The sequence below is a fragment of the Chironomus tepperi genome, unplaced genomic scaffold (assembly GCF_022539635.2).
Source record: "Chironomus tepperi strain 1889 unplaced genomic scaffold, CSIRO-AGI_Ctep_v1 contig_427, whole genome shotgun sequence".
In the NCBI taxonomy this organism is placed as follows: Eukaryota; Metazoa; Arthropoda; class Insecta; order Diptera; family Chironomidae; genus Chironomus; species Chironomus tepperi.
This window is the reverse complement of record NW_027226549.1, coordinates 513,876-541,861: the sequence shown is the minus strand read 5'-3', so window position 1 is coordinate 541,861 and position 27,986 is coordinate 513,876. Positions and strand designations below refer to the sequence as shown.

The following is a 27,986-nucleotide window of genomic DNA, read 5'->3' as shown; positions in this document are numbered from 1 at the left end:
AACTGTGACTGACTTTCAAGGTTTTTCTTTACATTTTTTAGACTTCATCAAGGATGTGGAACTGATCAAAATGTGTTTAAACTACTTTCTATCAGTTCCACAGCCTTAAACCACATCCTAACAGGCAAAGAGCACGCTTTCATGACCAATACAGCACCTAAAACCAGTCACTCTGCCTGTTAGAGTCACTCAAGCTTAATAAAGCTCATCAAACTAAATGAAACTTACGCTGCTTCATAACTAGCTCTATCGAATGTATTTTGTGTGCAACATGAAATTTTCCATAATTCCATTGCAGCATTTAATCGGTCTAAGTTTGTTTGTTCCTGAAATTGCTCATGTGACACTTCCTCAATTTTCTCAAATAGTAATGAACCTGTAAAGAGAGTGTTTGAAAGAAAATGTGATTGATTTTTGGAATTGTGAGGTTCGGTATTGTGATAAAATTCAAGTGATCAAATTAGAAACGTAAAAGGTTCAATTGAAGACTAAATAGGGTCTAGTCAGAAAAAGTTCGAGAATGTGGATTTCCAATATTTTCGTGAGAACTTTTGAACAGTTTTGAATCAATTTCTCCAAAAATCTTAGCAAATTGAAGAAATCTGTATGTCCGAGAGAAATTTAACATCAAAAACTTCACCTGGACTGCACCCCAGGTGCTGAGATGTACCTTTAATGTGAAAGCAATAAGACTTAGTTCGAAGTCGACTTGAATTTTATGAGCAGTCAAATTGACTTGATTTGACTATTTCATTCAAAATTCAAGACTATGAGATCTTCAATTAATGCAATAACTCAAGAAGATGCCAAGACAACAGTGACTCTGGTCTCATGCCTAATTTGATGAAATCAAGCTTTAAGCCAGAGTCAAGACGGCTTGAGGCAGAATTTTTGACAATTACTAAGTTTACTTTCCTGATAGTAAAAATACACGAAAATTGAAGAAATTTTCATTCAAATTTACCTAAATATTGAAAGTCCAAATGTTTGAAATGAAGTTTGGATAAGGCTAAGTAAATTGGAACTATTCCCAAACATGCAAACAAATTAGCCTCGACAATATCGAATATGTTTGCTATGATCATTATATTCAACATTCCTCCTCAAGGATCAAATTCTCAAAATTTGCCAATTTATGTAATTCAAAAGATTTAAATTTTATCAAGCATAATTGCCCATTCATGCTTCAAAATATGAAACAAATTAGCCCGAAAAATATCACATTCCCAACATCCAAAATCCTCATTCCACAAAACCCATAAAAGTACAAAAAAAAATGTCCATCAACACTCACCAGCAATTATATAGAATACAACAAGAAATGTGATACCAACATTTGAGAACATAAATGCTGTAAATGCCCGGCAATGATCCTTTAAACGTTCAAATGGTGCCTTCTGCCTCCGGCGTACTGACCGTTTTCGCTCCATTTTGTTACCTTCTCTCTCTTTTCAGATAAATTATTTTTTTCACTTCTGCACTGTTGTTGTTGTTGTTGTTTTTATGTAACTTTCAATTTATTTTTACAACTTTTTTTTTGTACTTCCCTTTCACGCACACACACACACAAAAAGTTAATTCGCTTTTTTTCTGTTGTTGCTCTCGATGATACAGATCCGGTATTGTATATATATATGTATGGATAAGGCCAACCTGTTATCACAATCCCGATGAATTTTTTGTTCGAAAGCGAATGTATATTTACAATTGTGTACGTGTGTGTGTGAGTGTTGTGTGTGTGCGCGTTATTTTATACCCTCTTCTTTTATTTTTATATCCAACACAATATCTCACACCCTCGTCAAACGAGAAAAATTGTTGAGGGCCTCATTTAATTTAGGGACTATAGGCTATTGCTTTTGTATAACATATATCCATCCCGTTGGTTGTAGCTGTTGACTCATTTTCTTTAATTTTATTACGAAAGTTTCTCATAATCAGGAATTCATGTTAACACTGTACATACACCTTTTTTTTTGTGTCATCTCGACTTGCTGTTTTTTATATCTCACGTATTTATTTGTGTATTTATTAAAGTCCTTTAATCTTTAACTGAAATTGGGATTAAAATATTTAATGAAAAAAGTTTCTTTTTTTAACGTCAAGCTTCCCTTTTTCTCATACTTGATGACATTGGATTTTGATATGAATTTTTTTTATGTGAATAAATGGATGGAACAAAAGGACACAGAGAATTGAGAAGAATAAAGCATTTTTATTTTTTGTTTGTCATTTGATATTTTTTTGTGATTGAACATTTTCATGCAGATAACAGTAAATAAATAAATTGAGCTGTTTTCATGGGAACAGTTATGGTTGCAATGACGATGAAAATATTTGAAACCAAGGTCATGTTCAAAAGAAATTTACTAAAGTCCTCGCGGTATTGATCGAGAGACTTAGGTGCTTTTTTGAGCTAGCGAACTGTAATTGAAATTAAGTAACAATTGGTTAATAAATATCAAATCCGAAATTTTAAAAAGCCAGATCCAGTAACGTTTTGGTCAACTTCCCCAGTTCTCCAATCAAAAAACAAGATTAATTAATGTCAAGTAAGATAAAATCACTTGACGAACAACCATAAAGAAGGAGGTAGAGCAACAACAAACGAAATCAGCGGAATTAGTCATTTTTTACAGATCTGTGAGAAACTGTTCAACCGCTTCATTAACACCCTACGATTCACAGTGAATCAATAGGAATTAATCATCGAGTAAAGTCCTGTCCACTTCCAGACTTAAAAATCAAGATCTAGTAAGATCTAAGCTACCTCCTCGGAATTCCGTTCGCCATACAAAAAATTGATAAGAATAGTTTTTTCCATGCGGAAGTGCAATTGAGAATATTCTTGAAAAATCCACTATTTATGACAAAAGACTGTCTAGCTGACCAAACATTAAGAGTTTCAACTTCTGGTGGTACTTCCTGTTTTCAGCAAGAATAGAGCAAGCGATCAAAGCTCTATCACGTATCATGTACTTTAAAGATCAAAAGATTGTTTATACTTCTCACTTATACGATGGCAACTAACAGAATAGTTTTATATAGTAAGTGGACATACTTCTATCTCCGAAACCAAATTGTACAAAGTTACTTCCGATTGTTGCGCTTTGTATTGGAAATTGTTAAGTGCAAAACAGCGATAGAGCCAGTTTTAGGCACCGCATGTGAGAGGTCATAGATCACAACTGATCTGTCCGACCAGTGAAGTTAGTAAGTATGTAAATTCCAAGTGTTGTTATCATGGTAGTTAAAAATTGCATCAAGTCAAGGTCAAAGCATTCACCATATGAAATTGTGAACTCAGTTGATCTCTAAAACAGCATGAATTTCTACAATATTTTTGAATGAAATCTAGTAAATATGTTCGTAGTTACGCAGAAAAATTGCCAATTTACTAAAATGTTTTTATATTTTCTGTCAGATCACGATTCACTAAATAATTTGTTTAATTATTTTTTCGACACTAAATGACGACAATCGACATAAAACACCAATCACATCCACCCCCTTTCGATTTCACATATGAACTTTGTACCTCACTAGTTTAAATACAAATAAATTAAAATAAATAATTTTTCACATCCAAAAATACAAATTCAAATATTTTCACTTGAAACCTCAAAAGACTCAGCACATCAAGTCAAATACCTCAAAGTGTTCACTAACCAAAAAAAAAATTAATTTCTCAAAAAAAATTTTTAAACATCGTGAAAAGTTTAAACAAGACAAAAGACGTGCTGAAATTGCGTAAACAAAAAAAAAGATGTTGTTCCTCAAAAGAGAGCCAAAAATGAATGACGAAGAAGAACTGAGAAAATATTAATGACGTCACAACTCGGTCAGTGGTTATTGTTTGTATCTCACTTGTGCTCAACAGACGAGATTTACAAAAAGTACGAAGATTTTCAAAAAAATTTCTTCATTTTCCTCATCATCGAGTAAAAAATGAGAAATGTTCGTCGTTGTTCCTCACATGTGAATGTGGATAGAGGAAAAAAGAAGGTTTATGTCTCTATGACGCTGTCAGATATATTTCATCAATTTCCTTTCTGAAGTTTATCAAAAAAAAAAGTGAAAAAAAATTGATGTGAAAAAATACACAGTAAGAATGAAATGAAACAGAAATGGATGATCGAAGGAGATGCTTGATAAAAGTAAATTTCCTTTTTTTTTGTTGCTCGTCTTAGTTTGTTTTATAATTTGACGTCACTTTTCGTCGAGACCGTGGCAAACAAAGGCAATGAATGACGGAGTGATATGAATGAGGAAAGTGGAAATAAGAGGATTTTTATGTTAGCTTTATTGGCCTTATTTTGTGATGTCGATCTGAAGTTGATGAAGGAAAGAATATTGAAAATAAATCAAGGTTGAATAAGCTTTCTTGACTTTACGGGTTTGAGTCGTCTTTGGGGGGAGACAAGATGGAAAGTTTGTGAGAATTGTCGTTGTATTGAACAGCTAAAGGCATCAGCGGCAGAGTCGGAAGGCGCACGGTGTGAAATTGGCTAAAGTTTTAAGGCCAAACTGACATTACTTTGATTTAAGGCTAAATTCGTGGAAATCCGGACTGAGGCCAGAGTCAAGTCAGTCTGAGGCCTGATTATCGTAAATGTCCATGTCATCTAACTTCCGGTATATCGTTGTCAATACAACCACAGACCTTGTCGTCGATGTGGTGACGTGGCGGCACCCAGATCCACATTAATGACTAAATTTAGCTGCTTAAGATCAAGTCTTTCAATTCTAATTTTTTTAGATTGAATAACCAGTTTTTTGGACTTTTGAGATTAAGAATTGCATACTGATCATTATTTTGGACAAGCTCAAGTTAAACAGGCTCTGATTAGTCAACAATTAGAATAAATAATTGCTTATTTGATGGCAATTTCCACAAATTTCACCATTATACCTTGATACAAGTAAGTCAATTTATCACAGCCTATTCTACTCGTGAAAATCTAAACTCAAAACCAAACTTCATTTCCAATATCATCACAGCACAGGTGCACATTTTAAACATAGAATGTCACTATGTCACAACTTTTAAATCCATAATTTGAATTGGATTTGCAATAAGTTTTCATATTTTTTCAGTGACCTTCAACTAAGTTTTACAGCGATGAATTCACAACGACTTAAATTTCACTCTCAAACTCATCCATCAATTTATCTTTCGAACTTTTGCATGAACAGATTTTCTTTTTCACTTTTTAAAATTTATTCAGATTGCATTTTAGATTTTTTTTTTGCTTCTTTTTCATCCTTTTTGTATTATTTTCAAAACATTTGGAACGAGAACTGTCTTAAAGATTCATAACATAAAACAGCACAGCACGGAGATAGAGAGAATGCATAAAATAAGAAAAATGCGATAATTTTAATGGAAAACAGAAGAAAATGATGAGATGAGAAATAAAGTAATTTTTCTTTATATTACATTGTGGCATTAAATTTGACCCTTGGGTGAGATTTGTCAAATTTAAATAACAGATGACGGATTTAGTAGAGCTTGGAGTCGAAATACTTGAATTAGGCACACATGAAGTCGACTCGACTCGACTAGACTCAACCAAGTCGACTCGAATCGACTAGACTCAACCAAGTCGACTCGATTCAAAACAAATCAAGTTGACTCGACTCGACTTCGAGCTTTGGGCTTAAGTAAGTTCAATTCTTGTCAAAAATAAATTGATACTAGGGTTCGGCTAAGAGACGCAGATCTGCATTCCCTAGATTTAGGATGCATTTGGGCTGCAGTTCGTACAAGGCAGGTAGACCTGCTTTTCCTTAATTTTTGATGCGCAGATCTGCAGTTTTGGGCTGCACTTTAAAGCTCATTCAAGGCTGCAGACCTTTATTCGACGAATTAATCCATAATTTCCATTGATTCCACAAAACATTTTATGATTTCTATAAATTTATCCATGGATTCCACAGCATCCACAAAATTCATGGATTCGATGGAATCCATAATTTCTGCCAAATGATCCGGACTCCTCTGCAGGAGGAGCTATAAAGTGCAGAGTTGCACTTTTCGTCTGCAGGCCTGTAATTTTGGATGAACCCTATAGACACTTTACAAAAGCTACTTAAAACTAGACTGTCAGATCAGAAAAGCATCTGACTTGATTTTCAAACCAAAATGATCCAGAACAAGACTTCACCTCTACTTCTGACACAAACAGTTTGGTCTCCACCACCCTCTTATAACTTAAGAAACAATTTTCAATAAAACTTTTTCAAAAAGTTCACGTCAAAGATTTCCAAATGAGTAGACAATCTGACGAAAATTGTCTCAAGAACAAGAAGACATGAACAAAGTCAGTAGGAAAATAAACCGACACATTACACAGAATGTTCACTTCACGTACTCTATTAAAGCAGCAGCTACCGACATCGTTTATTAATTTTATACGCCACGCATTCTAAAGATTTTTTTTTTTGTACTTCCATCTCTTTCTCTCGGTTTTATTTCATTATTATTAATTTTTTTTTACTCTCATTCTCCTGATTTTAAATTTTCTTTTGATCATGGCTGAGGAAAGTCATAAATCATGAACATGGATTTTTAAATGAAATCTCTGCTTGTTTTGTTTATAGGAATTTCCTGTTATATTGCAACATTTCTTACTGTTTCAATCTTATTTCCTCTTCTTGTTCATAAATGCCAGAAGGAATTTTTTTCTTAGTAAAAAAAACGTGAAAAATTTCATGCTGTGCTTGTTGACATACATTTCAAATCTATTTCGTGTAATAAAATATTAAGAGTTGGGTATGAATATATATTTTATGAATATAATAAATTAAGGAGGATGCTAAGGAATGAAGGAATTCAAAGTCAAGTGCAGAAAATGTGAAAATAAATAATAAACAAAGTAAGCACGTGCTTAATACTATTTATTTTTTTTATGGGATAAAAATTCCAGAATTTAGACTCTAAGGCAACACAATAAAGAGAGAATAAGTCGCAAAATGAAAACAATGAAAGAAACTATTTAAATTTATGATACGATCTTTGTTGTTTAGCAACTCATGACAACAGCTTTGAGCTTTTTTTAAAACTATTTATTTGAAGATAAGAAGGAAAATTTTGGTATTTTTAATCAAAGTAAAATTCGTAAATAATTTCCGGTATGTTCGGTGAAAATCAAGGATTAGACACTGTAAGGTGCCTTCTGCAACACAATGGGCATATAAAAGCGGGGAGACTTAAGTTTGAAGATCAAAATGTCCATTGTAGCAGATTGCCGCCCTAACATAAGTGAAGTATGCACGTTTCTAACATAATTTAAGTAGTTTTTTGAATATTCTGACTCAAAATTGTCCAAAAAGACAACAAAAATGTTAAACTGAGAAATGTCTCAATTTTTAATGAAAAATTCTCTGGTCACCTAAACTATTGTTGAGCATGTTGACACAGTTCTTCTAGTCACAACGAGCTTCAAATAAGACTGAGTGCACCCCAGAGCCCACTAACAGAATCAGACAAAGCCAGAAACAGAGCCAGGTGGAAAGCGTCCTGTTGTATTCTAAACTCCAAATAGGAACATGGTTGCAGTAAGTAAGTAAGTAAGTAAGTAAGTAAGCACAAAGAGGATGTTTACAAAATTAAGGTCAGTAAAAGTGCTCAACACGGCAAAATGGTAGCATCAGAGTAGTATGTCTCATCATGTGTCAGAGTTGTAAGTTTCTGAGCGTGTTCTTTGCCTACTTAAAAAATTGAATGCCGTAAGGAGTGGAAATTCAATTTAATTCAATAATATCAAGTATATGTCCTCAGCGTCAAAAGCCCCGATTTTCATCTCAATATTCCTTTCCTCAAACATTGCACATCCCTCAAAATAATACGATTCAAAAAAGACTCTAAAGAATTACATTCATTTTCCCAGTTAAAAGCACTAACAAAGTTTAAAGCTCCAGAATCTCAACAATGGCAAAAAAAAAATGAAAATTGCTGTTATCTCATAGATTTCCATGTCTACATGACAGGAATTTTTGACATTCCTTAATGTATGTATTGTTGTTACTCAAATGTGAATATATGTTCCATCCCCATATTCCCCATTCAGTTCCATCTTTTTTTGATGAATGGAAGTTAAAAGATAAAAATAAGAATTCTTTAAAACATTTTTTTTAGAGATCAAGGAATAAGTAAAAGGAATTTTATCTCATTGATGCACACAGAAGAAGAATCTGTGCTTAAAAAGTGGGAATGACTTGAGTAAAAAACAAGATTCAAAGCCAATAAAAGACTCGAACAAATTGAAAATGAATTGAATAATTGATGAAGCAGGAAAATCTCATTAACATGTTTAAATATATCGGTTCTTTACCATTTTTGTTGTGATTTCCTATTCATTGCTAAAATAGCAAGGAAGTGTTCACTTTTTTCTTGCAAAATCATGCTGACAACAATTCAACATGTGGGCGCGTACGTAAGGATGTTAAAAAAGAGGAATTTAAATGAAGCTTATCACTATTGATGTAATGATTCTTATTTATTTAAAGGATTTACATTGCATAAATTAGTTTGTGAATTGTTAGAGTTAATTTGATGTAGTTTGGTGATGAAAATTCAACATGATAGGATGCTTTGTCGAGTTTAGGAAGTCACATTAAATTTTGACCCCCAAATTACCATCCTCAACTCTAAATACGATCCTGGCTCGGCGATAACAATCGAAAGACGTAATTGCATAATAAAACCAAATCTAGTCCCTAACTAGAAAAGAGCTTTAATTTAAATGGAGTCGAATTGCCTTAAATCGACCTTTGCATACAAAATCCTAGCCAACTTCACGCTTTGCTCCTACCAGCTCCTACATATGGTACCTAAAAGCAGTCTTCCTGTTAAAAAATCAGTCACAAGCGCCAACACTTCCTAATCTCATCAACCATCCACCAACATTCCTCACTTCCATAAAACCACAATAAACTTTAACATCAAAACACTAAACTGCACAAAGTCACAAACAAATTAAGGTATAAAATCCGCAATGAATCACTGAACTCAACTCCCGCGGGCACCGACAAAAGTTCATCAAAAGTATAAAAAAAAGAATGGAAATAAAAATTGTGCCAAATGAGATGAGGTGTTTTATATTCTCTCGAGGAAGGTCAAGCTCATTACAATAAATTCACAAAGGGGAATCAGTACAAACAGACGCAGCATGAATTTTCTCTCTTTTTTTTAGGGGATCAGTGGTAAAATTCATGGGATGGAAAATGGTTGTATGTATGTGAAAAATGTGCGGCTGGCAGCACACGTAGTTTATAATAGAGTATGGCTCAGGTGAGTGAGATAATATTGAGTAAGGAGAGGTCAATTAATTATGTTGAGGGTAATAAAAGGATTGAAAGCTGAGCCGATGGATATTTTTATAGTAAATTAATGAAAAATCGGGAAAATTGAGGATGTACTGAAGTAAACCTTGTAGATTTTGCTTAAAATATGAGATTTACAAGCACTTTAATGGAAACTTCTTGATGAAATGACTAAAATGGAGTCTACCCGAACAGGACAGATTGTATGCTTGAACATCACTAAGTCGACGTATTTACGGTAAGATGGGAAGCTGTTTTGACAGCGTGACTGCTGATTTTGACTAATTATTAAGGGGCAAGGCCGTTCGTTATATGGTGCCGCTCAGATAACAGCTAGCTTTCCCTAACAGGCAAAGAGCATGCTTTCCAGAGCTCGTTCACTTTAAATATACTGGGTGAACGTGGTCGTGAGCATTGCTCTTTGCATACTTTGCTCTTGAGTGCACGCTCTTTGTCTGTTAGGGTTTTAATTAACTTCTAACGACACTGGGACTGCAATTAGTCAACCTCAAGTCAAAATGAGTTGAACTGCCCACTAAATCAAGTGCCTAACAATGCATGATGTCGACTCCTAACAGCCTGTGCAACTCGGTACATAAAACTACATGTAACAATTAAAACTCATTCCCCATTTTGTTCAAAATTCACACTATTCAGTCACAAAAGAAAAGAGGTAAATTATACAACATAAGCATGAAAATGAAACCCTTTTGTGTAATCATGAAGCAGCTCATTTTCACACATTTTTTTTCTGTATGCACAAAGAAGAAACGAAAACAAAAGAAGAAGAAACAACTTTTCTTTTTATATTTATTTGTTCATTCACAGCATTGCAATAATTACAACAACAAATCTGGCATTCATCAGAGGCTAAATTACATGCAACGACAATCTCAACGTCTGCCTCCGCTTACATGCAATTCGATGCTACTGATGATGATAATGTAGATGTTTGTGAAGAAAAAAAAACTATATTCGTGACTGTATATAAATTTTATATTAAGGTATTTACAATCGACACGTTGCAAAGGAATGTTGCGAATATTTATATGAGAGTCGACAGACGACAGGGTGGAAGAAGAAGAAATTTGAATAAAGAAATTCGAGTGAGGAAAATTTATTAAAAGAACGAAAACTGAGATGAATGTACATATTCTCATTTAGCTGAAATATTTATTGTGAAAGGTTCGATGACATTTTCAAAATGTCCAACTAATTATAATGATTTATTTTTGTTGATGGCATGCATATGGAAATATGGCAGAGTTGGTGACATCTTCACATTTTGTACAGAAGACAAAAATTTAAGCATGCCTAAAGAAATATGCCAGTGTTGACAGGACTCTGGCAGTTTGACCCCACTAGATTACAAATGGAGTCTATCTAATGGTGCTGCCAGCTCCGAAATATACTTTTGCCTAAGTACTGTCAAGAGATGGATTGGCTTTTATCAAGAAATATCTAGAAATAAATGTGGACTTTTGCAAGACTTTTGATATTCTCGTGGTAGATCCAATAGCTCATGGGTGAGCCAAGATGCGAAATTACTGGGAATTAGAATTTGGTATTAGAAATTCCTAAATTGGATTTGATGAAAAGGACGGTAAAGTCCATCCGTCCGTCCGAACTTGCAGAAGGTTTCAAATGATAGAACTGTGACATTTTTACAGGCGGCACTGGACCCTCGTGCACTGTTGTCAAGGAAGTAAGTAGTTTGCTTTCAAAATTATCAAAAGGTACTTCTAGACAAAGGACAAAGGAAGTGATTATTTAAGCATTTATTTGTCATAAATCTATAGAGTGAAAGATAACATGAATGGGGATATCAAGAAGTTTTTTGAAGATAAGTTAGGGCGAAAAAGGAGGCTGCATTTTTCAAAAAGGGTAAAACCGCCTCCTTCCTTATTACGTATCAAAAGGCACTCATCCAACAATCCTACAATATTGCTCCAAATCCCCTTCATTTCCTCTTACGAAATCTCAATGAAACTATAAACTCAACTTGTTTACGCAATCCATAAAACTAAAATTTCCATTAATGTTGAAATGCCAAATGAAAATATCTCATACAATTCCACTTGACGAAATGCGTCATAATGTTAATCTCATTCAAATCTACAGCATCATCTTTATTCTCTTTTTTTATACTCATTTTCATAATCATCATGACAAAATATAGCATTCTAAATTTAACCCATGCCCAATAATGATGAGCTAATAATAAACACATATATTCATAAATTGCCAGTCAGCCACTCATATTGATGAGGAAATCTTAAAGTAAGAATCGTGCATAAAGAAGAGAGCCCCCATTCTGTGTCATGAATTTTTTTTTTAAAGTTGATGATCTAAATGTTTTTTTGTGCTTCAAAAAGATGTATAACATCATTCGTGTGATTTTATTATTTTTTCTTTTATGTAGAAAAGTTGTTTGCTTTTCTAAAAAAAATATTTCGTTTGTTTTGTAGCCTGTAAGTACCGTGTTTTGACAAGAATAATCGGGAGAAAAATGTATGATGGGTTAGAGCATTTTTCCGTACCAACGGAATCGTGGAAACAGAAGAAAATATGATTTAATTAATTTTATGACATGGATTTTGTGTGTTATTGCTGTACATGTTCATTAATTAAAATATTGGAATCATTTTTTTTTTGGATAAATTAATATGATTTCTTGTTAAAGTGAGCAAAGATAAAATAATTAGAACGTAAGTCATGTCTGTTTATTTTACCTGTAGATAAACACAAATCTGTACATGTACTAGATTATAATCTACGCTCATTTCTCATAATTACTGAAGCTCAAAGGAATATAAGATCTAAGTTCATATAATATAAATATCCGTTTGGCTGAGCATGGGTATGTATTTATGAATTCATGGCTTGTTTAAACACAGATATTATCGATTTTTTGACCTTTAATGTCCGGATAAACTTAATGGACCATTAACAGGTTTACACAGAAATATGAGTGAGAGGAGGTATAGCAAATGATTTCAAATAAGGTTGTGGAATTTGTCAAAATTATAAGCATTGATTTAATAGTTTTGAACCCTTGATACTGCCTTGATATTATCGAATAAATTCTATCATATTGTATAGCAATTTAGTGTCTCTCTTTAGTAATCTACGAGGCTCACTTACTTACTTCGATGGCCGTACATATCAACTGTGATCTATGGCCTCTCGCAGATGTCGCCTATAACTGGTTCTATCGCCGGCTTCCGCCTGCCAATTACCAATACCAAATCTACAAGACTTTTCACACTAATTTGGTGTGGCAACTAGAGTAAGACTCAAGCAACATGACTTACGATGGTTTTAAAAGAATTTCAGTTAGATGCAAAGACGGAAAATATATACAAACTGTGTGATAAAGACAGCAACAGAGACAGATTGAAGGCGTTTTGTAGAAACCTAGGCTCCACATCGGAGCATGGTTCTTGTAAGTAAATAAGTAAGTAACTCAAGAGTTTTCTGTTCAAATTATGTTGTTTCCAATTTTTAGTATCTCAGTTGCTTTCAAACATGAACGGTTGCACCCTAGAATAGAGTCAAGTAGGACTGCAACTGGATTATCGAGCATATCTACGCTATGTGCTTTTCTGGTTAATAATATACAAATATAAGACGAAATTGCAGCCGAATTTCCGGTATTGTAGAAAATGAATTATTCTGGACGGTACCAAGATCTTGAATATGGTGCCCTCATCAACCTTACATACCTAAAATGAGTAGAAACTTCTAGATAACGCACATCACTAGGAAACATTTTCTATCCAATTAAAAATTTTTCAGAAAATTGTAAACTTCTCTTCAAATCTTAAAAGTAAACGAACCCGAACCAAAACAGAATCAACAAATTTAATAAAAAATATCTTCTTCCTTTAATAACTAAATGTATTCAAAAAATAATCTTTTTTTACAAGCAATAAAGCTTTATTCTTCTGTGAAGGACACAACACAAAAATGATTGTTATTTTTGATAAAAAAAATGTGTAAAGAAGATCAAAGTTTTGACTTCTAAGAAGACACTCGAAGCAAATTAGAGTCTTCTTTCTAAGACATAACCATCAACATTATCATAATCATTAGTGAGCAAATCTCAACTCTGAACCATAAGGTGCAACAGTCTTTGGTAATGAGAATTAAATTTTATATTTGTGTGGTTTGAGTCGCGGTGGTAATTTTTTTGTTTGTTTACAAAATTAATGAATGTTTTTGTGAGACGCAATTTAATGTAAAATTATCTTAATATATTCTGATATCCTTGAACTTTAGAGACTCTTTTTGGAGATTGTTCTGAGAGCCTTAAGCCTACAAATTTATTTTTGTAATCTCTGCATATTTTAGATTATTTGATGATCAATTTTTGCGTAAAGCCATCATTGTTTGCCAAGTTTTAGGATCCAAAACTCATTTTGACTGATCATTCTAACAGACAATGAACATACTCAAATAAATGAGCCTCCATATGAGTAAATTGACCAATATTATTATCCAATATAATCAACTGACCAATATAATCAATATAATTGACCATACTCAATTTTGTGAGCATACTTGTGATCATGTCCTCAGCATGTTATGTCTATATGTTCATTGGATAAATGGGAAAATATGGGAACATACAAAAATCCAAACTATGTGTGACTTGATTCATAGAAAGAATTATGGACTGTTAGACATTTATTAGTCAGATATCCATTAAGTATTTCGACAAAAGTATTTGAAATTTCAGCATCTAACATGAAAATTACTTTAAATCGGATACATTGAAAGCTTTATTATCTACTTATGGATTTGGTGATGCTGTTTGTTGAGATGTAAAGTGATACATGAGATATGCTAGAGGGTAGTGTAACTAGAGCTTAAAATGATTATAGTCACTCTTATTGCACTGAGCATACTAAGAAGTTATGCGTAAAGTCACTCGGAACAGACCTAAAGCTTTTATCACGTTGAGGTCAGAGTTTGAGAAGCACTTCTTAAAAAATTCTTAAAAACTGTCTTAAAGGCATATAATGTAGGTAATTCTAAGGTATATTGTGAAAAATAGCTAATAATCTGACATCATTCCAACCTAATGCCATCTCCCTTCCAAATTTAAATTCTGCCCTGATCAGCACACAGTTACATCACTGATCTTTTATTGCTCAATCCATGAAACTTAAAAATCTGACGTAAAACCCACTTCTAGACCATCAAAAACTCACATCTTTCAAGTACACATCAGCAGTTAAATATCCATCAAGTTTAATGAATTTTATATGATTTATTAATCAAGAAACTAATCAAATGGATGTAAAATATTGAACCAAAAAGCTCATCCGAACATTAATAAAAACTGAAAATTTATTTGCAAAGATTTTAATAGCTCAAGTGCACGAAAGTGATAAAATAATGAAAATTATTCATACAAATAGAAATAAAAAGTCGATTAATATTCATGCATCCATAAGCAGGATGTGTGCGAGTATAAATATTATCAGAATAAGCAGATGAGAAATTGACTTCAGAACATTAAATATGCCGGAATAACCGCCTAGTAAATAAAAACTAATGATCCAGAAGCTTTTATTATTCCATTAATGCTGATCATATTTAAGATAGCTAGTAATGGAACGACATGTATGGATAGGAGCAAGCCTTTCATACACGTGCCATAAGACACTGTATTTACTTCCATATCCTCACATATTCAAGTATATTTTTTTTTCTTTTTCTTTTGTAATTTACTCATAATATGTAGTCAGTTAAGCTCAATTTAACTTAATGAAGAGACAAGACAGACGTAATAAATTTGAACATTAAGCATGAATATTGTGTTAGATTCAGTATATTGTGGGGGTATAGAATAGAAAAAGGGACATTAATTTTTTCTGTCTTTTCTTTCATACTAATTAGATGGGAGAGATTTTTGTCATCTTCATATTCTTTTGTTTGTTGTCGTTTTTCAGACGAGAAGAAGAAAAAAATCTCAGCACGTAAAAAAATTGTGCCTGTTTTTTTAAAATCAAGAGAAAAGGAAAAATTTCTTAATTAGATTTGATTTGAAGTATGTAAGAAGGAATTTAAGTGAAACATCTTTAAAAATATCTGAAAAACAAAACAAAACACAAGCGTAATAATTTAATTAGGATAGGTTCTTATGCCAATTTATTGCATAGCTGTTCTGTTACTCATTGTTTTACAAAGTGATTCATTTGGATGACTTTTGATGACTTGATGAAGACTGTTGTAAGTTTATTAATCAAAATAAGCAGACGATGCCTGGGTATGGTGACTGTGCTGAATGGTTTGTAAGGTATCGAGTCTTATTTAGTAAGAGTAAGGCCTCTGTGGCCAAGTGGTTAGGCAACAGACCAGGTATCTGTATTACTTTTAGGGAATACTTAGGTCCAATTTCTATAAGAGACTAATTTCTCAGTCATAGGAATGTATTCAAAATGACAAGAACTCGCACAATGCTCAAGACAAAACAGAATTTCAAATTAAATGATAACAAATGCGCGCGACAGTCAAAAGTGAATTTCACAGACAACATAACTCAGTAGACAAAAGGAACACATGATCACTTAGTGATATGAACATTTTAAATCAAAATTTGAATTTTATCAAACTTTGTCTGAGTGCTATACAAAAGATCTAATGATAGCACACACTAGTTTTTTTAAAAGATAAAGTATTTTTTGAAATTTTTTTCAAAAAGGTAGCTTAATAAGACACAATGTTCGGTCGTTCGTTCGGCTGTCATTAAAAACTTTTTATCTAGACATCGTAGAGAGCTCGGAATGGTTTTAAAAGATCAGTTTTATAAAGTTATTGGCGCCCCGGGCATTTAAAAGTTTTAAATCAAAGCATAAATACTATAATTAACAATTTTTCGTTTTCATATACAACAACAACAAAAACAACAACACGTTTTTTCATTGTTTTACAGTGTTTTTCAATGTTTGTCGATGTTTTTACAGTGTTTTCTGAACAATGTTTGAATTTTTTGACCGTTATGAAGTTTGAATTATGAAAATCCGTTAAATGATTAAGTTCTTAAATTTGTGGAAGTTTTATATGGATCTTGTGTTTTTGGTCTGGAAGTGAACTGGATCTTACTGGATCTTGTGTTTTTGGTCTGGAAGTGACCTGGATCTTACTAGATCTTGTGTTTTAGGTCTGGAAGTGAACTGGATCTTACTGGATCTTGTGTTTTAGGTCTGGAAGTGACCAGAATCCTACTGGATTTTGTTTTTGAGGTCTGGAAGTGACTTTTTAATCAATTACTGATCGCTGGGACAAAAATGCGCTTAAGTCCCTCGACCAATAACACGAGGACTTTTGTAATTTTTTTTTCTTTTTCTTTTGTAATTTACTCATAATATGTAGTCAGTTAAGCTCAATTTAACTTAATGAAGAGACAAGACAGACGTAATAAATTTGAACATTAAGCATGAATATTGTGTTAGATTCAGTATATTGTGGGGTTATAGAATAGAAAAGGGACATTAATTTTTTCTGTCTTTTCTTTCATACTAATTAGATGGGAGAGATTTTTGTCATCTTCATATTCTTTTGTTTGTTGTCGTTTTACAGACGAGAAAGAAGCAAAAAATCTCAGCACGTAAAAAAATTGTGCCTGTTTTTTTAAAATCAAGAGAAAAGGAAAATTTCTTAATTAGATTTGATTTGAAGTATGTAAGAAAGAATTTAAGTGAAACATCTTTTAAAAATATGTGAAAAACAAAACACAAGCGTAATAATTTAATTAGGATAGGTTCTTATGCCAATTTATTGCATAGCTGTTCTGCTACTCATTGTTTTACAAAGTGATTCATTTAAGGTGACATTTGATGACTTGATGAAGACTGTTGCAAGATTATTAATCAAAATAAGCAGACGATGACTGGGTATGGTGACTAAGCGGAGTAGAATCTGAGGTATCGAGTCATATTTAGACATATCTATTAGTGCAATTGTAAGGCCTCTATTGACGCTTGGCTTGGAAACAGACAAGATATCTGTAACACTTTTTGGGAACTCTTGGATTCAATTCCTATGAGAGACTGGTCTCTCAGTCATCGGAATGTTGTCAAAATGACAAGGACACGCACAATGCTCACGACATTATAATATAAAAATTGAATGATAACAAATGCGCGAGACAATCAAAAGTGAATTTCACAGACAACATAACTCAGTAGACAAAAGGAACACATGATCACTTAGTGATATGAACATTTTAAATCAAAATTTGAAACTTTGTCTGAGTGCCAAGATCTTATGATAGCACACACAGTTTGATATATTGTTTTCTAGTGCATCAAGATATCATACCCGAGCAGCATACTGTTTTATGTTTCATTTTCGCCATAATATAATGAGGAGTTCTCAATGAGGACCAAAGATTATCGTCTTAGTGCCATCAGTACATTTCTTCGTTATTTCGATGTTTTACCGTCAATAAGGTGATTGATCAATTTCCTAGCGAATGTATTGTACAGTTCAGACTGTTTGATTCAAACAGAATGCGTCTTTACATGGCTATACACATCCAGAATGGCATTATTGAGAAAATTTCATATTTAACCAGAAAAATAGATCAAAAACAACATTTGTGGTGCCATTAAGTTGCCTTCTCGTCTTGTCATTAATAAGACAACGAAGCGATATCCTATTGATTGCATTGTGCTCCTCGGGAATTTGACATTCACCACTCTACACAAACAAATGACAAAATCACAAAAAATATTCAGTATAATAAATTTAGCAAAGTATAAACAACATTTTCAACTACATCAATTTCCCACAGCATGCAGTCCCACCACGATAGATTTTCATATTCATCCCTAGACGATTAACCTTTAAATACAACACATACTGCAAATTTTGTTTAATTTAAAGGTCTCTGATCTAGACTTTTCCTTGACAATCAATCAAAGATTGAAGCGAGAAGTCACAACTTAGATTAATATGTCTAAAAATAATATCATGTGTAAACGATCGTCCGCCAAAAGTTTGTTTTTATCATTTACGTTGATTCATAAAATAAGGGCCGACATTGCTGACATGTAGATATGTAAGCCGTACTAAATTTAATTTATCAGATCAAAAGGATGTGAAAATGAAAATAGCAAAAAAAATAAAAGTTAAAGAGACTTTTTTTCATATGAAAATGATATGTAGCAATGGTGAGTATGAATGCAGCATGTGTTTTCAATATCATCAGTAGCTTGAAGCCAAGCACTGAGCGTTTATTTAGAAATATTGAGAGATAAAAAAATATGAGAAGCAGTAGAGCAAGCAGAGTCAGCTTGAGGAAGAAGAAATAAAATAAATATTTTCATTCAATAGTCCGATTCAGACGACGAGAGAGATGATTGTGTCGGATTCAGATGTCACATAAAGCGCCATATTCTCTGTCTTTGTCTATTTTTTTTAAAGCATCTATGTGTTGAAATATGGGATGTTTTGGGTCATTTTGGCGATTTCATGCATGGTTGGTTGTGAATTTGTGGTTTATGATGGCTTCAGAGTAGCTTTTACTGAATCTCAGTACCAGCACTACCTTAATGAGCAGCATAATGCCGTAACATTACCATCTAGGCTCTTATCCGTCATTTTGATGTTTGGCAGTGAATATCATAGCGCATCCATGTTATGCTAAGGCTCAATACGTGTATTTGAATCATAAATTTACTTAAATGCTTGTTAATGCATCTGACTAACCTAATTGCACTAAAAGAACTTCCTCCTGTTTTTTTCCCACAAAACCACACACATATACCAGTAACACTACATTATTAAAGTTGATTGTTCAGATTTCTCGCTTCCTTCTTCTTTCATTTATCTAAGAAATTTGGGAATAGTAAAGTCCCTTAACATCGAGTCACACACAACAACATAAGGCATAAGCAAAATGAAATTTGTAACACACTTTTCTCGCATCAATGCTGTGTGTATTTTTTGCTTTATTTTTGTATTTTTGAAAATTTATAGATTGGGATTATATGAAGCTTTACGATGACCCTATATTGATAACAAATGAGTGGTAATAAAACTTGTCGTGATTTTTAATGCCTTTATGTGTCTTTTTATATATCACATGAACATTAAAATTGTATTATTCTCAATGCAAGTGACGGTGACCGCTTTGTTCCACATCTCATTGGATTACTGTTGGCCCCAAAAATGACAAAGAAAATTGTTTTTAGCAACAGAGTGATTTTGAGAGTCACACCAGCCTGAAGGTTGAATTTTTGTCATTTTTACACTACATGCTTACTCATTTTAAAGTCAATGCCCTTAATTTGAGTGAAAAACATCAAAATTCAATAAATTTATTAACATATGAACTTTATCACGTCCACAGTTCCTCTTCATACATCATATGTTGACACCAAATGTCAACTTTATTTGATATTCCATCATGACAGCCTGTAATCCTCACACAACAACTCTGTCATATAGTATCAACAAAATAATGAATTAAAAATATTTCCTCGACACACAAAAACACAAAAAAATATGAGAAATATGAAGTGAAAATGTTCATTTGTTTGATGAAATGTTCGTAATATATTTCACAAAAATTTTTCTTTTGAGTTATGAAAATATGAGAAATTTTGTAGCCGGTAAGTTGTGAGGAAAACAAATTACTCGGACAGTATAAAATTTTTTATCAATTAATTTTAATAGATGTATAATTAAGTTTAATTTTTGAATAAATTTTTTGGGTTGGATGGATGAGTTTGAAATTTTTTTGATTTGTTGATTGAGAGAATTGAAATTTTTCTTGATTTTCAGATGGTTATGAGGTTACTAGAGCCGTATTCAGAGGGGCATTTGGGGGTCAAACTCCCTTTCCTCTTCTCTCCTCCTCCCCATTCTTGACAGATGGTTAAATGGCTACCAATCAATTCATTTGGTATTAGAATTTGACTAGCAAAAGCCATCTATAAGGCCAGTTTCAGGCGAGATCACAAGGAAGCCATGAATCACAATTTACCTGTACAGCCAAGTAGGTGAGTAAGTAAATGTAGATATATTAAGCGTGCGTTTGGGGGTCAAACCTTCTTTCCATTCTCTCCTTTTATGACAGATGGCTATTAGACTACCAATGGTCGTTTTGGGGTTATGCAACCCTTTCATCCTTTCTCCTTTTTACAAATTGTTGGGAGGCTACCAAGGGTATATACAGCGTGCTTTTGGGGTACAAGTTACCTATTTTTCCATCACCCCCTCTTTTTTTGAGTAGCCCCAGTTTTTTGTCTTGCTGTAGTACCCTTGGAGCTGCTGTAATATTCAAAACCAGCAAACATTCAAATTTAATAAATTAAATTTTTATTTAGAATTTTAATGAAAATTAATTAAAATATTTCGAAAACACTTCACGAAAAAAATACATCCTAAATATGTCAATGTTGACACTCCGTCCTAAATTATTACAGAAATATCAATTTTTAGATGTCATAAATTATTAGCGCATAGTGAAATATTTTAGTCAAAGTTGGTCAATTAACACGCGCTATTGCCCTATACTGACGATTTTAAAACCCCAAAAAAACATAAAATTTTAATTTAAATAATTTACGTTAGTTTATTTTAGTTTTAAACACAAACATGACAGGGTTTCGTAATTCATTGATTTTATGTTTATAAATTTTGTATTCTAAAAATATGATGCAATTCCTCTGTGCGGAAATGAAATGTTTTAGTTTTTATTGATTCTTGTACACAAAATCCCACAACATTTATTCAATTATAAATCCATGAAACAAAAGAACGAAAAGAGTTTCTCTAATAGACTTTAAATTGACAGACAAATGTATCTAAAATACAGAACAAATCCATAAAATAAGAATGAATCACTTCATTGAATATTTAAAATGTCCCAAAATGAAGAGAAAAGTTTATCACAAAAAAAAGAAACTATCAAAAATCTCAATATTGTTAGACATAATGGGAATATTAAGCCATTCGGACATAAATATCAAACTTTATTGCCAAAATCATTGAAACATCTCATTTGATTTCATTTCACATGAATATATTTGAAGGAGAAGTTTATGACTAAATATTTATGTTCATATAAATTTTTTGAGTTTTATTTTAGGATAATTAAAATTTTTGATTTTTGAGGGTTATTTTGAGTGAGGGATTATTGGGGTGTCTGGAATTATGTGATTAATTAATTTGCAAATTTTAGAAAATTTAGGTTGATTTTTCATAACAATGTTTCAAATTTGTGTAAAATATGAGAGGCTCAAACCCCCTAAAAACCCCCTCCCTCTTTTCTAATAACACCTTTATCTTAGTTAGAATTGGTAATAAAATATTGCAGAATTCGCCTTCCTGGTCACTCAGAATTCAGAATCAGGAGCTCTAACTCTAAAGACTGCAATAATCAATGAGCAAATCTAAGTTCTTGGCAGGTCTAGAACTATCTAGAACTGAGTGTGTTATGATATGGTCATATCTCACATGAGGAGCAAGGGTTTGTTTTATAAATTTAGTTTCAAAATCTGAGTCGACTCCGAGCTTTGGTTATAAATGACTCTAATTGAATGGAACAAAAAGACGCTGAGTCTCATGGTCTTCAACGGACTATGAACTTGATTCTATTCGTGGTCTCTCGCTGGTTATGTTGTTGTACAATAACGATAATTCATTTGTGCCCTCACAAAATTAATAATCCAAAACAAATATAAAAATTCCAAACAAGACACTGAATATTCCACATTAAAATTTATTACACCACTAGATCTCCGGTCTTACAGCCACCCACCGTAGCCAAGCACTCATAAAACCTCATAAATTATTATCACATTTCTGTCAAAAAAAAAAAAAGTTTTAAAAATTAAATAACCGAAAAGAATCGCAAACGATCGTTGAAAATCGTATCTGATCAAAGAGCACCCACTGATGTCAAAAAAATGTCTGATTTACCCATAAAGGTTGTAACATTAAGTATATAAAACTGAAGAAGAACTTTAGTGAAATAAAATGTATAAAAATATGAGATCAAATATTGTAAGAAAATCTAGAAGAAAAAATGTCAAACAATTGAGTCATCCACATAAATAAATTTCATAAACGAGACAAGTGTGTGTGATATATTATGGTTTGGGGTAATTTAGCTGTGGCAATGCATGGATTTACATCCAAAACACTGCTTTTGATGATTTTTTTCTTTTTTTGATACTTAATATTTCACATTTTATTTATTGTTTCCTTTTAAAATAACGATACATTGAGTGTGTTTCAAGATAGACATTTCCGTGTAATTAAAATCGTAGTAAAGTGAATCAGATGAGATTTAATATCATCATATGAGGAAACATTTGTATCTCTTTTTTATTTGAAAATTTTTGAACATTTTTGATATAAACTTTCAACATTTGGCATTGCTTTATTGATCAAATATTTATTGACTTTTTGTTGGTTAAACATCTTTCAATGTTTGATTATATGATGATCATTAGTGGACTTTGGACTGTATCTAGTTTTTACTTCAATTACGACTGTTTTTGAGATTGTAGATTGATATAAAAACTGTAATGAAATCAGTTTTTGCAAGATTTATTTTAAAATTAGCTCAGTGTTTAAGTCAGGAAAAGATGATATAGCCCCAGACCGGTGTGACTCTGATTCACATTCTCCGGGCGATCAACCAACTTGTTCTATTCGGGACAGTATTTAAGTCAAAACAATTTTACTAGATTTAATTCTTGTCTTAAAATTAATTAAATTATCTCAATTTAATTAAAGACCTATATTTAATTGAAATATTGACAAAACTTAGATTAAAATCCCAATAGTTGAAACTTTAAATTATTTCATGAAATTGTGATAATTTAAGTGTGATAATTTGCTTCATGAAAAGCATAATTCCAAGCAAGACCGATATATTCCTTAGTAGTGAAATTAGTGCCCTTAATATCCATAACTAGTAGAGGCTTCGAAGGATAGAGAAATCTATGAAAGATCTACAGAATAAATAGATTCAATACCCGAATGATCATCATGACAATTGCAATGAAACAGCATTCGTAATGAAGGTCACATGACCGTAATAAGATGATATTTTAAAATAATACCATGATATGACGGTCATCACCACGTTTTACCAAATGCTTTTATATGCATCGTCATCGTTATGATGTGTAACACGATGATAAAGTTGATGAACTCTTAGTGCAAAAATAGACCTTGAAAATGCAAGAAGTACTATGAATCACACGTGAATCATTTGAAGCAACGTGTCTTGAAATTGAAAAAATGAGTATATTGCATCCACAGTGCCAAAACTGTTTCCATGAACCCGAATCGACAACTTGTCATAGTGTCTTCTTAATAGCTGGACCAACGTTTAACTGATTTCTCCAGAACGTGCCCTAAAATATCTCATCAATCGATGGAAAGTCTAGTTAGCAACAGTTCCATTAGGGAAAGGAACTAAAATCTGATTTTCTCTCTCATAATAAACAAATTCGAATTTTTTTAAAACTTTTAAATATTGAAAAAGTAATAAAATAAACCAAGGGGTGAGAGCTCCTCAAAAAGTGCAAAAATATGCAGCAAAGTGCAACAAAGTGCAGCAAAGTGCAATAAAGTGCAATAAAGTGCAACGAAGTGCAACAAAGTAGAGAAAAGTGCAATAAAGTGCAGCAAAGTGCAGTAAAGTGCAACAAAGTAGAGAAAAGTGCAATAAAGTGCAACAAAGTGCAATAAAGTGCAACAAAGTGCAATCAAGTGCAACAAAGTGCAGTAAAGTGCAGTAAAGTGCACTAAGTGCAATAAAGTGCAGTAAAATGCAAAAAAGTGCATCAAGTGCAACTAAAGTGCATTGAAGTGCAGCAAGTGCAGATGTTTCAGACTAAAGTGCAACCAATTTTAAACTTATTTTTAAAATTTTGAAATGCTATAAAACATTTTTTTAACACTCAAATATTCATAGTATATGTCACAAAAATAAAAATTTTGTACAAATTTAAAAATTACACTTCAGAAAAATTTTACATTATTTTGAAACATCTGCACTTAGAGCACTTTACAGAACTTAAACTGCACTTGATTGCACTTCCTGTACTTTATTGCACTTTACTGCACTTGATTGCACTTTACTGCACTTTGCCGCACTTTACTGCACTTTACTGCACTTTACTGTACTTTGCTGCACATTATTGCACTTTACTGCACTTTACTGCACTTTGCTGTACTTTGTAGCACTTTGCTGTACTTTGTAGCACTTTACTGCACTTTGTTGCACTTTATTGCACTTTACTGTACTTTGTTGCACTTTACTGCACTTTATTGGACTTTACTGCACTTTGCTGTACTTTATTGCACTTCACTTCACTTTACTTTACTTTATTGCATTTAACTGCATTTTGTTGTATTTTACTACACTTTACGATAATTTACTGCACTGTACATGCTTTATATTTGAATAACCTTCCAAAAAGCAAAATTTTTCCTCATATTTCTTATTTTTGGGTAAAAAAATCTCAGAAAACCTGTATTTGGCATAAATTTTGCAATATTAGAGTAAAAAACCTTTTAAAAAACCCAATTTCTTCTATATCATTTTGAAAAATCCTCGAAAAAGCCAAATTTCGCCATAATTTTCCTATGTTATGGTGAAAAACCATAAGAAAATTCTAATTCCGTCTCAATTTTTCTATATTAGGGTGACAAACATTTGGAAAAGTCAAATTATGTCTAAACTTTTCTATAATGGGGTGAAAACCCTCGAAAATGACTATTTTCGTATAGCTTTCCTTTCACCAGGAAGAAAAACTACCGGAAAACGCTATTTCTCACCTTGGTTTTCCAATATCAGAAAGATAAAATCTTAGAAAATACAATACCGCCAAATACCGCCGATACCGCTTGGTTTCTCTGCCAGGGACGAAGTGCAATAAAATGCAACAAAGTAGAATAAAGTGCAACAAAGTAAAGCAAAGTACAACAAAATTGAGAAAAGTGCAACAAAGTAGAGAAAAGTAGAGAAATGTGCAATAAAGTGCAACAAAGTAGAGAAAAGTGCAACAAAGTGCAAAAAAGTGCAACAAAGTGCAATAAAGTGCAACAAAGTAGAGAAAAGTGCAATAAAGTGCAGCAAAGTGCAACAAAGTGCAATGAAGTGCAACAAAGTGCAATGAAGTGCAACAAAGTGCAATAAAGTGCAACAAAGTGCAATAAAGTGCAACAAAGTGCAATAAAGTGCAACAAAGTGCAATAAAGTGCAACAAAGTGCAATAAAATGCAACAAAGTGCAATAAATTTCGCTAAAGTAGAGAAAAGTGCTGAATTTGCAATAAAGTTCAGTGAAATCACGGTCAAGTGCAATAAATTGCAATGAGTAGAGTAGAGCTCTCACCCCTTGAAATAAACATTTATGGGTAGATTTTTATGATTTCAGCAGCAATAATCCCTTTTTTTGATAGTTCAATCGTTAAATAGATTACATTAAAGATTTAAGATGAGATTCCTCAAATGAATTATTTCCGACAAATTATAAACCATATCATAAAAGATCTTTAAATCTTCGTCATCCACACGGTCAATAAGTATGAGAAAAAAGAAGAGGAAATTGAAATAAAAAAAGTATTTTTTTAATAAGCTTATTTGCCAATGACAATCTAATTATTGTCTTGGCATGTGTAATTCGTTACGATCTTATGAACCATAATTAACGCACATAAAAATACATAAAGTATTTCGTATTGAAAGAAAGATTTATGGATATGTCACAAATTTCATATTAAATTCCGCAATTATTGTAGCTGATTTTTTTCGTTTCGCGGCTTTCGTGCAAAAACAAATTTTTTTTTTTTAAAGAAAATAAATTTTCTCCTCATTCTCTCATAAAAATAGCAAGAACGACGAGAAAGTTAAGTTCACCCTAAAAATATTTATCCTCAAATTCAAGCTCATAACAATAAATTTTATTTGATTTGATAAATAAAATTTCAATCGTTTTTAAGCATTCTTTTCAATTATGTATTATTCTATGCGGAACCGAATATGACGGAATTGAATTCTTCTAGCACAAAAAAGATTTTCCTTTTTTTTTCACTCACTTTTCACTTTTCTCTCACAATTTTTTCTTTTATTTTCTTTTTGGCTTTTTTTTTTAAAAAAAAAAGAAATTTCACGTTTCGCAATTCTGGATGGTTGGAATTTATGAGGAAATTTTCAATTCTATTCTCATTTCACAAAATTAAAAATTCATCTTTTTTGCTTTCTTTTCCTCTTGGTTAGAAATCACAACACTTATTGAAGCAGCACAAGATTATTTCTTTTAGAAAATTATACAACAATTCCACAATTCAATTGAATTTTTATTCATTTTCATGCACTACGAGATATGGTCGAGCACTATCGTTTAAATTTGAATTTTTCACAAAAAATCCCTCACAAATTTCGCACGCGATCGCGTAGATTGAACACGGCAGTGGTAAAATAAAATAAAATAAAAGTAAGAAAAATGAAAGAAAAAACTCTCGAGTAGCGAGAAAAGCAATTTAATCCATTTTATTAAAATGAAAAATTCATACTGAAGCTCAGCTTTCGAGCTCACGGAAAAAAAAGACGGCAGAGCGAAAATAAAAAAAGGGAAAAGAATTTTTTTTCTGTGAGAAGTGGCGAAACTCAAGGAAATTTTTTTCTTTTCTTTTATAATAATCTTCATACACAATATTATTTCGTGAGTGAAAAAATCGTCTGGGATTCACATATATTCACAATTTTTCTTTCCACCATCATCATCTTTATTTGAAAATACAATTTTCATTCTACATGTTTATTTTAAAATTATAATCTCCACACTCATTTCGAGCACACCGCATTTATAGTAGTTTTTTTCTTCTTGACTTTACTTTCTTATTTCGTACTCGTCTCATGCATAAATCGCGCGCCTAAATATGAGTGTGTGTAACAAAATTTCGAAACATCATACGACGACGACAACGAACAGCTAACGACTATTGACTTTTCGACGATGTTTAACAATTCTTTTTTCTTTCTCATCTTTTAAATCACGTCGATATGCTCATTCTTTATGTGAATAGGAGAGTCCGGAGGATTCTAGGAGGTATGATAGATGGAAGCGCATTTAACAGATTTGCCCAATTTCTTAGAAATTTGAATTTTATTCGCAATATTTTTGAAGAACGAGATATCTTGTTATGTAGACCCACAATTAATAATGCATTATTATACACTTTTAATAAATGCATAGTCAAATTAGCCCTGATAAACGACAATTTTTAGGAAGTGTACTGCTATTACTGTGCCATGTAAGCATGCTCTCTTTCTTTTAGGGTAGGTACTTTCTTAAAAAGACCATTTATAACAAATGATCTATAAGACCAACGAAGTAAATAATGAATCTTCCTAGAATCATTACTGAGTAATGAACTTAGCTCATTAATGAACTGAAATCAACCTCAGTTATCTAGCGTAGGAAGTTGACTTCATATTTACTGTGTTATCACACGTATGGCTGATTTATAATTTTTCACTAATAGAATGTGATAATCCTAACAGGTAGAGAACATGGTCATCAAAGTGAGTGTCCTCGTGACTATTTTATATCAGTAAATCAGAGGAATTGATTGAGCTGAGTTTTAATCAAGTGAAATTTCATTAAACTTGAT

At 32.3% G+C, this 27,986-nt stretch overlaps 1 protein-coding gene across 6 annotated transcripts in view; it reads right to left on the bottom strand.

Annotated features, from left to right (window-relative positions):
• The window catches only part of sand (potassium two pore domain channel sandman), a 42,863-nt gene extending 15,733 nt beyond the window's left edge, over positions 1-27,130 (bottom strand). The window contains exons 1-4 of one of the 6 annotated variants that reach the window (XM_070649627.1): positions 26,230-26,354; positions 26,027-26,132; positions 1,295-2,052; positions 229-376 (exon numbers count right to left, since the gene is read on the bottom strand). In XM_070649627.1, coding sequence (XP_070505728.1) covers positions 229-376; positions 1,295-1,430 — 284 coding nt within the window. In that variant the 5' untranslated portion in view covers positions 1,431-2,052; positions 26,027-26,132; positions 26,230-26,354. The other 5 variants (XM_070649631.1, XM_070649626.1, XM_070649630.1 and 2 more) reach the window with 5 other exon arrangements.
• Positions 27,131-27,986: the final 856 nt, after the last annotated feature.